The sequence below is a fragment of the Castanea sativa genome, chromosome 4, assembly GCF_040712315.1.
Source record: "Castanea sativa cultivar Marrone di Chiusa Pesio chromosome 4, ASM4071231v1".
In the NCBI taxonomy this organism is placed as follows: Eukaryota; Viridiplantae; Streptophyta; class Magnoliopsida; order Fagales; family Fagaceae; genus Castanea; species Castanea sativa.
In genome coordinates this window covers 31875159-31889897 of record NC_134016.1, presented here as the reverse complement: position 1 = coordinate 31889897, position 14739 = coordinate 31875159, and the positions used below count along the sequence as shown (strand labels likewise).

Here is a 14739-nt window from a genome sequence, read left to right as displayed (position 1 = left end):
AAAAAAAGAAAGTGGTAAATCTCTAATTATTTCACAAATACTGGTAGATCCATACATATTTTGCCAAACAGCGATGTTTGGCCATTTTGGCCCTCTTAACTATTCTAAAGTTCGTCTCTCATCCCTATTGAAAATATTATGTTTTTTGTCATTAAACTTTACCAAATGTATGTATTTTAGTCTTAAACTATTGAAGAAACAAATATTTTTTATCTATATTTTTGTCTCTAACCTATTAAAAAAACTTTATATAAATTTTAAGATGAAAATAATGAATTTTTTAAGTTTAAGGGCAAAAAAGAAATTTTTTATAAAATTTAAAGACCCAAATAATACTTTACCTATTTTTATTAAGGGGTGTTGGGTTTAAACCACGAACGCTACACTACAAAGGGCGTTATTGCTTATTACCATTCGGATTCTATATCAATTGTCAAGCTTCCTGCCAGTACATATTCCTTTTAATATACTTCATGCTCCTTTAGCCATAATCCAAAGGTTTCTTGCACTTGGGCCAATCCCCACCAGATTTCCTTCCTTTTCAATCCAACTTGCTCCCCACGTTTTTACTTTTTTTTTTTCAAGAAACCTAAACTTCTAAAAGTCTCACATCACTTAGAGACTCATCCCTAGCTCCCCAACATCTAGTATAAATACCCCCTCCACCATTAGTTCAAAATAGTCCCATTAGTTCAAAATATTCTAAAAATCCTCAGAGCTTCCTAATAACTAAGATTTCTCATCTCTCTCCATTTGTCCCTAGACTCCCTACTCTCTAGAGCAAGTAGTAGGAAGGTGTCTTTAGTGTCTTGGACCACCTATTCTCAATTCACTAGAAGGGATACTTTGGACCTTTGAGTCTCAGACTACCAACTTTTGTATTAATGAATCCACTTCTACAAATTATTTATTGCTTGGAGTGCTCAAGAGTGTTGGTGCATGCCAGTAAAATTTCTAAACATTTTTTTTTTAATTATGCCCTACCTATTCAGGATTAAAGTACATCTTTTATTTATAGTTCTTCAAATGTTAGATCTATGTTGCTCTTAGTTTTTTGTACGATTAGGGTTTTTCAATTCAAATAACATGTTCACATGCTCTTAGATTAGGGCTTATCACATCACACACATATTCACCATGTCTTTCAATCCTTTCAATGTCAACTTTATGCATGGCTAGAATAGAGTTTTATCATGCTCTTACTTGTTTCAATCTTTGCAATCATATGTTATTTGATGTTATGAACTCTTTAATGATGTGATGCAATTATTATCCACCAAAGTCTAAAAGATTGGTTTTACTAGTAGGTTGGGTGTCTAACACCTTTCCAATCCTGTAACCTAACCTCTTAACTTAGATCAAGGGTTAATAGATTATGTTCTTTCTTGTAATTTTCTCTTTATTGATTGTAAATATGAAACAAAGCTTTGTACTTTTATTTTAGATTGAATTTAGGAGCAAAAAATGTAATTTGTTGTTATTATCAAAGAGATGTTCAATTTAAATTCATCAACAGATATGCACTTTTCAATTCATTTGGTTTTGTTATTTTTCCAATTAAATAAGTGATGATTCCATATAAAACTCTTAATTTAGGAGGGGGGATGATTACATTAATAAAACATCCACTCTTGATAAACAATAACATGATTCCACCCATTCGCATTGATTATGCCAAAAACCTTAATTTGAAGGTTTGAGGCTAGGAGCGTGGTCTCTCACACCTGCCCCAACATCTTCTTAGGTCATTTTTGAAGGTTTTATAAAGTATTTTAGTCATTTTAAATATTGATATGCATAGGATACATTAGAAAATCATTGTAATAATTGTTAGGAATGTTATCTAACAACCAAGCAGAGGAATGTTACATTTTGGAATGTGATGGTAGTGTAACTAAAACAAATATCGGAATGTTAACATTCCTAAAACATGATTCTATGAATCAACGATTCCATGAACATGGTATAGACCATAGGATAATCTTTTAGGTGGAATTTGGTTTGGGAGAATGTGTATTACTCATAACATTCAGATTTCAAAGAATGTGATACTTAACAATTTAGATACCAAGGAATGTAACTATTTATATGTTTGGCTTATTTAGAGAAAAATTAAATTATAGAAAAAACCAGTTTTAGTTTATGCTAATTATAGACAAAAAAAAAGTATGCATGCATAGAATAATTACATCTATACTAGACTTGCAAATGGCAATGTCTTTACGAATTTAAGTAAATTTATAAAGCGAAGGAAGTTATTAATTCTTACATCCCTCTTATAGATAAGATATGATGTGATTTTCTTTAAAAAACAAGAATTTAAATAATTATTTTTGTATTATACATGTCATTTAGAAATGTTAGACGCCATGAATTACAATTTATCTTTTGTTTTTCATTATTTATTTGTAAAAATAAAATAAAATAAAACACTTGATTGTGTCTTTACAAATCTAAGGATATTATTGGGAAGTATAAACAATTCTTATAAGGTTTATAGGAATAAAGAAAACATAAGAATCCCATATTTTCGGGAATCTTATTAGATTCGTAATGAAAACAAACGTAGGGGTAATCAAAATGGCCAAGAGATCTAGCATTATAAGTGAACCAAACACTCCTTGTATATGCTTTTGAATTTGTGAAAACTAACTACTTTGTCACAAAATAACCCCCCCCCCCCCCAACAAATGGAGAACATCATTATAGGGTTACAAATACTAAGTTTGGGCTTAGGCCTCTTCTAATACCCTAATTGTCACAACTAATTTATAAAACAGGAGGGCAATCCACTACGGGAGATCTAAACAAGTAAAATCTAACTCTAAATGAATATGTTAGTGATTATCAGCATGATTATTCTATTGCTGAGGTTACAAGCAACCAAAGACAAGTATAAACACTCTCTAGATATTCCTGCACAATCTCTCCTCAATTTTCCTATTCTCGTTTACGTATGAGGGAAGGTCCTATTTATACACTCAATCATTCCCTTCAATAGTGGGCTATCATGATAAGAATCAAAAGATACTTATCTACAGTATTTAGAAAAAGTTTTTAACAAAAAGTTAGATAAGTTGTTATCAAATAGACGGTAAGAAAAATGAACCATTAAACTCTTATGGTGCCTGGGCCCAAGATACTTCATAAGTTTTGGGTTAGACTCCCAATTTACTTGTTTTTGATGAGTATGAAATTTCCTACAATGGAAAAATCTCCTAAACCCAACCCTACGGCCTAGGGGAAGGTGCTTAAGGCCCACTTTGTATATTTTTTCCCTGTGTGTATCCTTATCGAGAAGGCTCAAGTTTCTTCGAATTGAGAATTTCTCTCTCTCTTTGATTGTTTCCTCACTCTTTTCTTGTGTGTCCCTCCCCCAAAATGCCAACCCATTCTCCTCTAACCATCGGCCTTTATTTATAGGCTTCCCTTAGTGAGGTTGTCATGATGAGAGGGTGGTTTTCCATAGTGGTGGGTCCCTCTGAGATATATTTTTGACCAGATGAGACTCGCTACTCATGACTGACGTAATTTTCTTGAAACTTGCAACGTCGCCGAATGGTGCTCGACAAGCGATTTCTTCCAAGGCACTATCGTTCTTATCTGCTTGGGGCGAAGTTGGTCTTTGGAAACAATCAAAGAGATTTTGGGTTGGGCCTAGACTTGACATTAGGCCCCGACCTCTTAATTATACAATGGGCTAATGGGTTGGGCCTAAACCTAATGCTCATACAAATCTAATACTAACATATATGGTAGGGAGTTTATAAGATTTCAATCCAAAGATTTAAAGCGTGTGATTGACATTGAATTATAAGTTGTCTTTTCTAGTTTTGGTTTTTATGTATAGTTTTTTCACATTTTCAAAGTATATGTATATTTTAGCACATTTTCAACAAAAATTTCAATGAAAGGCTAAACAAGTTAATCACAAACGGACATAAAATCTAATTCTAACAAAGTGTATATTTGTGATTCGTTTATTTTGCTAAAACTGAAATTTTTTTGTTAAAAGTATTGTAAATAAAGGCAAAAATTAGCTGAAATAGTATAGTAAGACCCATAAATAGTACAAAAAGTGCAATGAGATCTACAAATAATAACAAAAATAAGCTAAATAGTAAAATAAATTGACAAAAATAATTCATTTCAAATGCTCATATTAATGTGCCAATTAAGTTAATAGCATATTTTTTCTCAAAAAAAAAAAAGAAAAGGCATATTAGAAATGGCACAACATTTCAAGCTCATTGAAGAGACACAGTGAGACATCTGGCCAACCCAGGGTCAGTCTTAATTGAAGAGACACTGTCTCTCTCTGAGCAACTTCTTGGAAGTACTGAATTAGCTTAACCCCAAAAAAAAAAAAAAAAAAAAAAAAAAAAGGAAACAAAATACTAGTACATACAAAGACAGAAAGAGCACGCGCCGTTGAATGACGTGCTAAAAAAAAAAAAAAACCTGATCCAAAAAAATTAACAACCCTCGAGTCGCGAGTGGAACGCACTCACGCGCTAAAGCGAGTGGTCGGCATAGTGTGCGAGCGAGAGAGAGAGAGTAATCGCGTGCGAGCGAGAACTGGCAGCGTTATGGTGAGAAGCCCCAAAAAGAAAAGAAAGTCGCAACAAGTCCAAATCCCTCTCTCTCTCTCTCTCTCTCTCTCTCTATCTATCTTCCGATAAATCAATATAATCAACCAACAACCATCATCATGCCTCTCCTTCTCCTCCACCTCCTTATTTTCTTGCAACTCGGATCTTCAATCGGCTGACTCGCTCCTCCTCCGTATCGCTTCCCCCCTTTTCTCCCTTTCCCCCCAACTCAGTTGTAACTCGGTCAGTCCCTTTCCTCAGATCTATGTCTATATTTTTTTTCCTCGTGTATTCATGTGTTCTAGGGTTTGATTTGGTTTTGGTTTTGGTTTTGAAGGTTTAAGATGGAGCCCATGGATATCGTCGGCAAGTCCAAAGAGGACGCTTCGCTTCCTAAAGGTAACAATTTTTTTTACTTCTCTTCTTTCAATTTTTGAACGATTATTAGGGTTTTGTATCAAATATATGAAACTCTAACACTTAAAGAGCCTACTGATGATGTTATGTGTATGTTCGGTCTTCTGTGGTGCGTTTAATTTCTCGTCTATTGTGCAAAAAACTTTTAAGAGATTAGGCGTGCGTTCGCGTATAAATTTGATGCGGGAGTGGTGTGTATGTATCTGATTAGTTAGTTGATGCAAATAATGTTATACTCATTTTGTTTCAGCAACTATGACCAAAATCATTAAGGAGATGTTACCCCCCGATGTACGCGTTGCGAGAGATGCTCAAGACCTTTTAATTGAGTGTTGTGTAGGTGAGAAATAATGTTCTTTTTTTTTTTTTTTCTGCTTTTTATATGGCATTAATCTCTTTTGTGGAATGCTTAATTTTGTTTTTTTTTTCGTTCGTTTTGCTTTTCTAATACACTCCCATGTTAAGGTCTGAGGTTGTAAAGTAAGGTTTCTCTCTTAAGAGGGGGTTGCTAATAAAGAACTTTTGCTTTTCAATTAATTGAGCTTGATATGATTTCTCATTTATTTTATTTAAAATTTATTGTTATTCCATTTTCATTTTTTTTAAGAGTAGTTGTGGATTTTGATTGAGATTTGAACTTCAACATCAATTCTGTTGCAAAAAAAAAAAAAAAAAAGGGTTTATAAAACTTGCGTCCCAGAAACTTTGAACCCTACACAGAATTGTAAAGCTTTGGTTCAATTCTTACTTCGTTTTTGTTCTTGAAACATTTACCATCTACTTCATGATTTAGAATCGAACTTAGGCAAAAGTATACCCTGCCTTGATGCATCACCACAAGGATACCCTATTGGAAACTATTTCTTTAATAGTGCATGCAAAATCAATATAGTATTCTGCACTTTGAACAAAGCCAAGTCCTTTGTTACTTCCAAGAACTACTAGATGTGTCACTTGTATTTATTACGTGATGAATTTTGATGTGGTAATGTGACCTGCCACGATTTATTTTTTGGACTAGGTTTATCTTATAAATCTCATTATTAATCTGTATGTTACATGATAGAATTAATCGTGCTTTCAGTACTTTCACCCATTTTGTTTGCAACTCTTGAGACTTTCTTGTGCATGATGTATAAATCTCCTTAACATCATTTTGAAATCTCTGTGCCTGCCCTCCTTGTCTAAAGCAAACCTTCTGATAGTCCTACTGAGACTAGATGAGCCTGCTTAAAGCCTTTGTAATAGGAATATAAGGGAAGGGTTGATGTTCATGATGTCTGCTTGCCCATCATTTTGATTCATTGAATAAATTGCTGTTTGTTGTTTGCTCTTCAACAATGATACCTGTTTTCAGGACAAGTTTGTATAGGCTCCAAAGCTGAACAGAAGCTGTTTGTTCAAACTTTAGCTAGGTTAAGACTAGAAGTGACTTAAAACTTTTTCAAATTGTTGCCAATGAGCTATAACTTAATTGGCACTTCCTTCAATAATAAATTGGCTAATTCAAACCCTTCAGGTAATAAGAACAGCCTGATTGGGTCTCAAGTCTCAAATATTGGTAAAGTAGTCATACTTCACCCAAACGAGAATATAATTGGTTGGAGGGTGAGGTCGTGGGTTCAAGACCCATTTGGTGTGTGTAACTTATCAATCCCAAAAAGTTATTCAAATTGTATATTGGTGACTTACTAAGATTTACTGTATCAATTAAACATTGTTTGCAAGTGACAGACCTTTTAGTGGAAATTTTGCACTGCTTTTATTATTGTTCCTATTTGCTGTTTAATCTAATGTATTTCCTGGCAGTTTTGACACAGTCTGCTTTAAATTAGGTTAGATGTAATATTTCATTCTACACTATGGTTTTTTAATCTCAATTGCTTTCTAGTTTTTATTGTAGATGTTCAATCAAGGTTTTCTTTTACTGAAGAGAGATTTGTCCTTTATTTTATGCTCTTGCAGAGTTTATAAACCTCATCTCATCAGAGTCTAATGAAGTTTGTAGCAGAGAGGAGAAAAGAACGATTGCACCTGAGCATGTGCTCAAGGCATTACAGGTTTTGACCCAACCTACATACCTTCTCTTCATATTTTTGTGATATAATTTTTCTTACCAGTTTTCTGTCCCTGATGCCTCTCCACCATCATGTTTTAGTTTCCGAGTACTTTTATGTGTACATTTTGTCTATTCTACTTGTAGGCATTATTTGAGTTTAGATTCATGCACTTGATTATGTAATTTATTCTTTACATCACTCAGTTTTGGCACCTCCCTCTGCTATCTAAGCTACATCCTGGCAGGCTACGTATGCTTTGAAAGTCAAATTGTGCTTGTCCTGTATGCTTTTAGGTTTATTGAGGTTCTTATCACTGTGTTGTCTCCTCATTTCCAGACAGGGCTTTACTATTTATAGGGAACTATTAGAGCCAAATATTTAGTTGGCTTTTTTTGCAAGATTTACTGGATGACTTATCATATAATAGCATATATTATGTCTTTTTATCCCATAAGATATTGCTACAAGAAATTGCTCTGGTTAACAAGCTAGTTGTGCTTGCTTCACATGGAATCAGTCCCAATATCAGAATATGCAATATGCTTCTGTTTTGGCTGCATTATGTTTATTTATAAAACTGAGAGCAGTTGTTTTACAGTCCTTTTGTTATGAAAGACTATAACTTTGTTTATAATGATTTATATTTTGAAAATGTTTGCATGATGACTGATGCATTTAATTTTATTATCAGGTTCTTGGGTTTGGTGAATACATTGATGAAGTTTATGCAGCTTATGAACAACACAAGCTTGAGACCATGGTAATTGTTCATTTTTTTTGCTCCTTATGGACATTCACTGTTGCGAGGCTTATCTTTTGAGAACTGGGCTGGTTTAAACATTTTTTTTTTACTGAATTCTCTCCCTCGCACTCCTCATTTTCTTGAGTGCAGAAAATTCTTCTAAATTTTTTTTTTATTTTTATATGTTAAGCATGGTTAGTTGTATTGCACGATAGAACTGTGAGCTTCTGCTACATGGTCTACTTGGTCAAGAGCTATTTTACTGATGATGTTAGGGAATGTTTTCCAGCAGGACTCTCTAAAAGGTGGCAAGTGGAGCAATGGAGCCGAGATGACTGAGGAAGAAGCATTGGCTGAGCAACAGAGAATGTTTGCAGAGGCTCGTGCAAGAATGAATGGCGGGGCTGCTCCCCCCAAAGAACCGGATTCTGACCAAACTTTAGACAGCTAACTCTAGAATCTTTGTTTTTGAGCCTTAGACAAGCACACTTGACACTTCCATCAGTGCTTTTAGTATCTCTTATGTTATGTACAAAAAATTGACAAGTTTGCTGGTCTACTGTATAAGCACGCTTCAATTTGTATTCTATCTATGGATCCATGTCTATAAGTTAATGTAATTAGTGAGGGTTTGTCGTAGTCATTACCTATTTCTGAACCATATGTAATTATTTTGTTCATCTTTGGAAAGGGTGGGTTCAATTTTTGGTGCTATTTTTGTGTAATTGAGAATGCATTAGCACGAAATCATCCAGCAAGCCAAGGGGGTCGACCATATTGGTACCCCATTACTCTTTAAAATGCTGAAGAAAAAGTGTTTAAAAATGATTTAAGATGCTTAAGAAAGGAGGCCATTTTCACTATTTTTCCATTGTACTTCCTGAACAATCAGCGAAGCTTTAATCATGGTCTGATGGAAAGATTGTGTTAATAAAATTGAAAGAGTTGGTGTATTTATTTATTTTTCAGAAAAGAAAGATTATTTTCATTGAGAACACATAACAATTGGCGGATAAATTATTGTGTACGTTTGAGTACTATAGATGCACTAATTAAATTTATGTGTATGTTTGAGTACTATAAATGCGTACTTTCTTTCATAAATTGAATGGTAGATTTCATTAATTAAATTCATGGTGAAATTTGCTATTAATGTGAGAAAGAGTATTACATATTTATAATAATCTGAAAATATCTAATAATTTTCCGAATTGATGCGTCGGGTCACATTGACAGAATAATAAAGAAAACTAACTTATTCCTGGTGTTCATCTAGGCAGCTGCCAATTATGGTTCACCCGGATGACTCATGGTGGGATCGACGGTATGGTGGATCTCACAAAGAGAAAATGATGTTTCAATCTTTTGGTGTGCCAATGAAAGAGAGGGTTTTTTGGTGGGGTCCTCAGAGGACCCCACAAAGCAGTGAGGTGTCAGCTCGTAGGTAGGTAAATTGTATACTCTGCGCCCAACATTGGCCCTGAGAAATGAGAAGCCCTTGGAACCCCAACATCACCACCTTGGTGTAATTTTCACTACAAGACATGGATATAGAAGTCTGCTGAGCCTGAGAGCATGTCTAGGCGTGAATAGTGTTGGGTTTGGTTTGTTACTATTCCTTCACTGTTTTTGGATTCAAGTCAAAAGAGTCAGTCAAGCAAAATGCCTCTCTCCCTGCCCCACTAGAAAGTGAAATTACACACACATTGTCTCCTTAGATTCCTTTCTTTTCTATTTCAATGACTCTCTCTCTCTCTCTCTCATTTCCTAAATCAGTTGGTGGGACAGCCTATGTTTCTTTTGTCAGGATTCTCTAGCACCACAACAAAGAACTAGAAACAAAGAATTAATGAAAGCCCCACATATCTCATATCAATAAAAAGAGAAGTGACCATAATCTCTCTCTCTAACACACACTCACACTCACACTCTCTTCCCATTATCTTTAAGGAGGTGCTTCCCCCTTTGATTTCCTTTCTCATATGAAGACAGACATGGCTAAGAACTCTCAAGATTTTTCCTCCAAGAGGCACTTCCACTGGACAAAGAAGGTTGGAAATGAAGATGATGAAGTTTCAAGCTTCAAATCCTCCTCAAAATCCCTTGAGGAAAACATAAAAGAAGATGATGAGTTTGCTGCTACACCAGAACCTGTAGCTGAAGCAGCACCACCACCAAAGAGGAAACTGCAAGCTATAGCAATTTCAAGGCTTCGTTCAGTTCTTACAGCGTTCGGTAAGAACCGTTCCAACTTGCCACAGGGTCTCGGTAACCGAGTGGTAGGCACACTCTTTGGGAATAGGCGTGGCCATGTTCACTTTGCTTTCCAAAGAGATCCCAATTCTCAACCTGCCTTCTTGATTGAGCTTGCTACACCTATTAGTGGCTTGGTTAAAGAAATGGCATCTGGGTTGGTTCGAATTGCATTGGAGTGTGATAAAGAGAAAGAAAAAGAAGAAGAAAAAAAAGGTGTGAGGCTACTTGAAGAGCCAGTTTGGAGGACTTACTGCAATGGGAAAAAGTGTGGTTTTGCAACAAGGAGAGAATGTGGGCCTAAAGAGTGGAAGGTGTTGAAGGCTGTAGAGCCAATTTCTATGGGTGCTGGTGTTTTGCCTGCTGCAGGGAATGAAGCTGAAGCTGAATCTGGGTCAGATGGTGAAGTCATGTACATGAGAGCCAAGTTTGAGAGAATTGTGGGGTCTAGAGATTCTGAGGCTTTCTACATGATGAACCCTGATAGCAATGGAGCTCCTGAGCTTAGTGTCTACTTGCTTAGAGTTTAAGCAGCAACTCAAGGTCTTAGTTTTTATTTCCCTTTTGTGCTTTCAGGTTATGAAAGAGTAGCTAATGATACTTTGTTTGTCTTCAATCATGAAGATGGAGGTCTGGTCCTCTTTAATTAAGTACTTTTCCTTTTCTTTTTTTACTCTGTTTTCTTTGGAGAAGATGAAGAGGTGGGTGGTTTGTATTTTGTTATAGTTTAGGTGGGGGGGCAATACATTACAGAATGATGGTAGGTGGGGTCATGAAGGTGTATATGTATAGTTTTTCTTTTTAATCCTTTATTAAGTGATGAGACAAGGAGGCTAATGCAATCATGATGTCTTCGTTATTGGATTAATTTCATTTTCTTTGCCTTAGTACTCAAAGCTATTATAGAATTTCTTTTGCAACAAGTTGGAAAAAAAAGTGCTCTAGTAATATCCCACTATGGCTTAGCAGGCAGGCTGTGTATATGTTATGACAACTTTGTAAATTCACTATAGTAGTGGAATTCCTTTTTCTCTTCCGGCCATATACCAGCAATTACATGAAAGTAGGGTCATGCCATTCTGTTTGCATAGCAATCATTCTCTTCAGATGATTGGTTACTTTTTGTACACTTTTTTTGTTTGTTAATGAGACTTCAATTTAGGTAAATTGGTATGCAAACAATGATATTTACTCTGACAATTTCATTTATTTGGAGTTTTGGACTGTGTTTTGTTTATTGATTGGTACACCTAATAAAACAGATTTGGATCCTGCAGACTCCTGCAATTGTCTATAAAAAAATAGAGGATCATGATAATGAACATTCTATTCCTTTTTTGGAGAGAAACAGGCTTGGAGATGCCAGTGGATTCGCCACTCCCTCTCTCACAAATACATAAACAAGGGATTAAGGGATTAAGAATTAGGATACACTAGATTTGTGGTCTCTATTGTTTTCTTTTTTAAAGATTACTTCTTTCCCTGTTTAGCTAGGATCCTTTGGCAAGCTGTAGTATATACATGTAAAATTTCAGCACTTGGTCTAAAAGTGTAAGATGGTTCCAATCATTGCTTTTGGTGCTCAAGTTAGTGTGTGAAATGATCCCAAGAATTTTTATTAAAGCCTAATCATAGAAGTCATCAAAAGCAAAATACAAAAAGAAAATCTATATCCAATTCCTGACATAGAATTGGCTTTTCCTCTTGTTGACTGCTTTCCACCTATGACATTTGATTCTCCGCGGATTTAAAAATCTTTACTGCCACATTCTCCTCATTTTATGACTTTTTTTTGGTAAACAAAGTATAGCCCACAATTTTTTTATTTTTAAATTTATCTGCAAATTCCCAAATGACATCTTCTACCCCAAGAAAAAATTACAAATGACAACTTTTACATGGTTTGTTTGGTCATATTCGAAAAAGAGTAGCCATATTTTGTGCCACCATGCTTGTTTTTTTCAAAGGTTTTCAAGTTTCAAGTAAGAGTATTCTTTTTTCTCTGTCTGCAAAAAAGAAAGAAAAGAATTGAGGAAGATGAGGAGCACTTCAAAGGGGTTTGGATTACAGCTGGGACAAAAAATCAACATGTTAAGATTAGCTGCACAAAAACCAATGCATGTTGTTCTGATCATCTACTCATCATTCTTCAATGGATTCAAAAGTTGCTGTAGATAAAGTTAGAACGTTATAGTAGGCAACTTCTTTATACCATTATTACTCCAATAAATGCAACCTCAGCTTTCTATAGTCTACTACCCAAAAAATTAAAGGTTAAATCACAAACAAACACACACAAAATGTGCACCTTTTTTTGTGTTATAAGAAGATAGCGCCTAACTTGTACTTTTTATTAAAGGTGCTCCAATAATACATATCTACTGGGGCATGTAGTACTGCTACTTGTCTAAAGCTATATATTCTGTGTATCATGTCTTCTAGATTAAAATATGTGCAATAGGTAAACTAGTCTGAACTCTAAAGCTCTAAAGCTCTATGTATTATTACTACTATTTAGGTCTGCTAACTTAGGACTTCTTTGTATGGAGTACGGAATCAAGAAGTTGGACGAAAGTTGAAAAAGTAAATTTAAAAGAGTAAAAAAGATTCCCGTTAGAATAAGTGTATTGTCCTTGTCTCCTCCAATGCATAGAAGTAAATGGAGAAAAGCCAAACCCAACTTGAAAAATGGGAAAAATTTGATGCATTAGATTGGGTGAAGCTGGGCTGTGTTTGGTTTGATAGAAATTGAATTTTGGAAAAAGTTTTTTACATTTACGGGTGTTTGGGATGATGGATAGTGTTGTTCAATCAGAAATTGTTTTTTGGTTGTCCATAAAATATATACACTTATTATGAAAATTGATTTAGGCTTTCAGTTTCTATAAACCATTTCACAAAAAACTTGTTAACTGAACATTCATTTCCAAACTTCCACTGTCTACTACCCAACTATCACCCCACTAATGTCCCTGGTCTTTGGTGGCAGGTGATTGTAGTCGTGTCGACACTATTGGTCCCTTATCACGATTTTTTAATCTAAAATTTTTATTTTATTTTATTATACATGTGATTGGAGATGAGAAAATATGAGAAAATAGTGAAAAATATATTTTCTATAGCATTTTCAGGAATGCAACCAAAAATTGAAAAATAATTTTTGGAGTACTTGCAAGAATATAGCCTAATATTTGAAAATAATTTTTTTTGAAAAATATTTTCCGTTGAACCAAATACAACCTAACTAGTGTCTTTTTGAAAAAGCTAAATAGTTTTTTCTTGGCTTAGTTTATAACTTTTGTTAAACATTTAGCATAAAAACTACCAAAAATTATATTTTTTGATAAACACTACAAAAATAAGCTCTAGGAAACTACAGATAGAAATTTGCATTAAAGCTGGGTATACTAGGATAGAAATTTGCAATATAATGTAAGATTATTTTTATTTTGATTGATAACAAAATCAAGAAAGACGATTACTCATTATAATTATTATGTTCTAAAGTGGGGTTACATAATGCACTATAACATCAGAATTCAGAACAATAGTAGTAGTATCAAGTATGCCTAGGGGACCACTAGCTACTACGGATATGAAAAACGACGATCAATATTAGGTTTCATGATCGTCATTTTTTCCCACTATTTGGTGTGGTGTGACTTAACTTTCAAGATTGTTAGCTGTGGTTTTCATGATTGTGGTCCTTGTGGAATTGTCAAATGACTATCTTATGTTAGCAATTTAAATTATTTAATTATTTTGGCCCCCCAAGTATAAGTGTATAACGATGTCATGAGCAAGTGAAGTGACACCAAGGGGTTCGAGCGTTAGATCAGTGGTACTGACATCTTCTATGATGTTTGATGGGGTTCAAGCTTTAAATTAATGGTATTGACATCTTCTGTGGTGTTTGATGTCTGGGCTTAAATCCCTCCTCCCTTCTCTACTATTTACTTAGGAAAAAAAAGAAAGTGACAATGTGTTAAGGCCGAGATCCAAAAAGAGATGCTTAAAACATATGGAGTTACAGACCACTTGCTAAAACTGCACCAAAGAGGAATGTAATCTTGAGAAGTCAATTGAGAGAGAGAGGTTGATGAAGTTACAAGTGATTAGCAGCACTGACTTTTGATATGCTATGGAGTTGGCAAAAGAAAAAGGAATCCGACGTCATGATACAAGAAAGGTAAGAACAGATGGAAAAATGAAAATCAAGAATAGGAAAAACAAAATGAAAAAACAATGCCAAATGTCGAGAAGTCATGACATTTCCAATACGTTTTGTTTCTGAAAAGTAGCAGAAGCATTAAGCAAATTGCTTGGTACTAATGTCAAAGTTGTGTCCACATATTTTTCTCGTCGCACACTAAAATTGATAACAAATTTCACACGTGTATAAATGATAATTAAGTTATCAATTATGAATAATAAGGTAGAATAATAAGGTAGTATCGATGGTGAACTCAAATAAGAATCAATAATAATTAGCAGTTAACTCAAAAGGAGTGAAATTTTTTGTTGTTGAAGCATTGATCTTTTATTTTTAACAAAAGCAGAAAGATACAGGGGTATGAGTGTCAGTTAGTGTTGGGGAATATTTTACATTTTCGAGCTGGTTTCAGAGACTCTGGAAAAGTAGTACTATTGCAGTGTTAAAGGGAAAATTAGGTCG

At 34.5% G+C, this 14739-nt stretch overlaps 2 protein-coding genes across 3 annotated transcripts; both read left to right on the top strand.

The window, feature by feature from the left end:
- The first annotated feature begins 4583 nt into the window (after positions 1-4583).
- LOC142631616 (protein Dr1 homolog) lies at positions 4584-8525 on the top strand. 2 transcript variants are annotated; one of them, XM_075805824.1, is made up of 6 exons: positions 4584-4835; positions 4930-4991; positions 5260-5349; positions 6975-7069; positions 7761-7829; positions 8101-8525. In XM_075805824.1, exons 2-6 carry the CDS (start codon positions 4937-4939, stop codon positions 8260-8262), a joined length of 471 nt encoding a protein of 156 aa, XP_075661939.1. In that variant the 5' UTR covers positions 4584-4835; positions 4930-4936; the 3' UTR covers positions 8263-8525. The 2 variants fall into 2 exon arrangements, with proteins under 2 accessions (XP_075661939.1, XP_075661940.1); XM_075805825.1 differs by having other exon boundaries at positions 4627-4835; positions 8104-8525.
- Positions 8526-9427: 902 nt separating this feature from the next.
- Positions 9428-10920, top strand: LOC142630637 (protein MIZU-KUSSEI 1). Its single transcript, XM_075804664.1, has one exon. It carries the CDS (start codon positions 9794-9796, stop codon positions 10592-10594), a length of 801 nt encoding a protein of 266 aa, XP_075660779.1. The 5' UTR covers positions 9428-9793; the 3' UTR covers positions 10595-10920.
- Positions 10921-14739: the final 3819 nt, after the last annotated feature.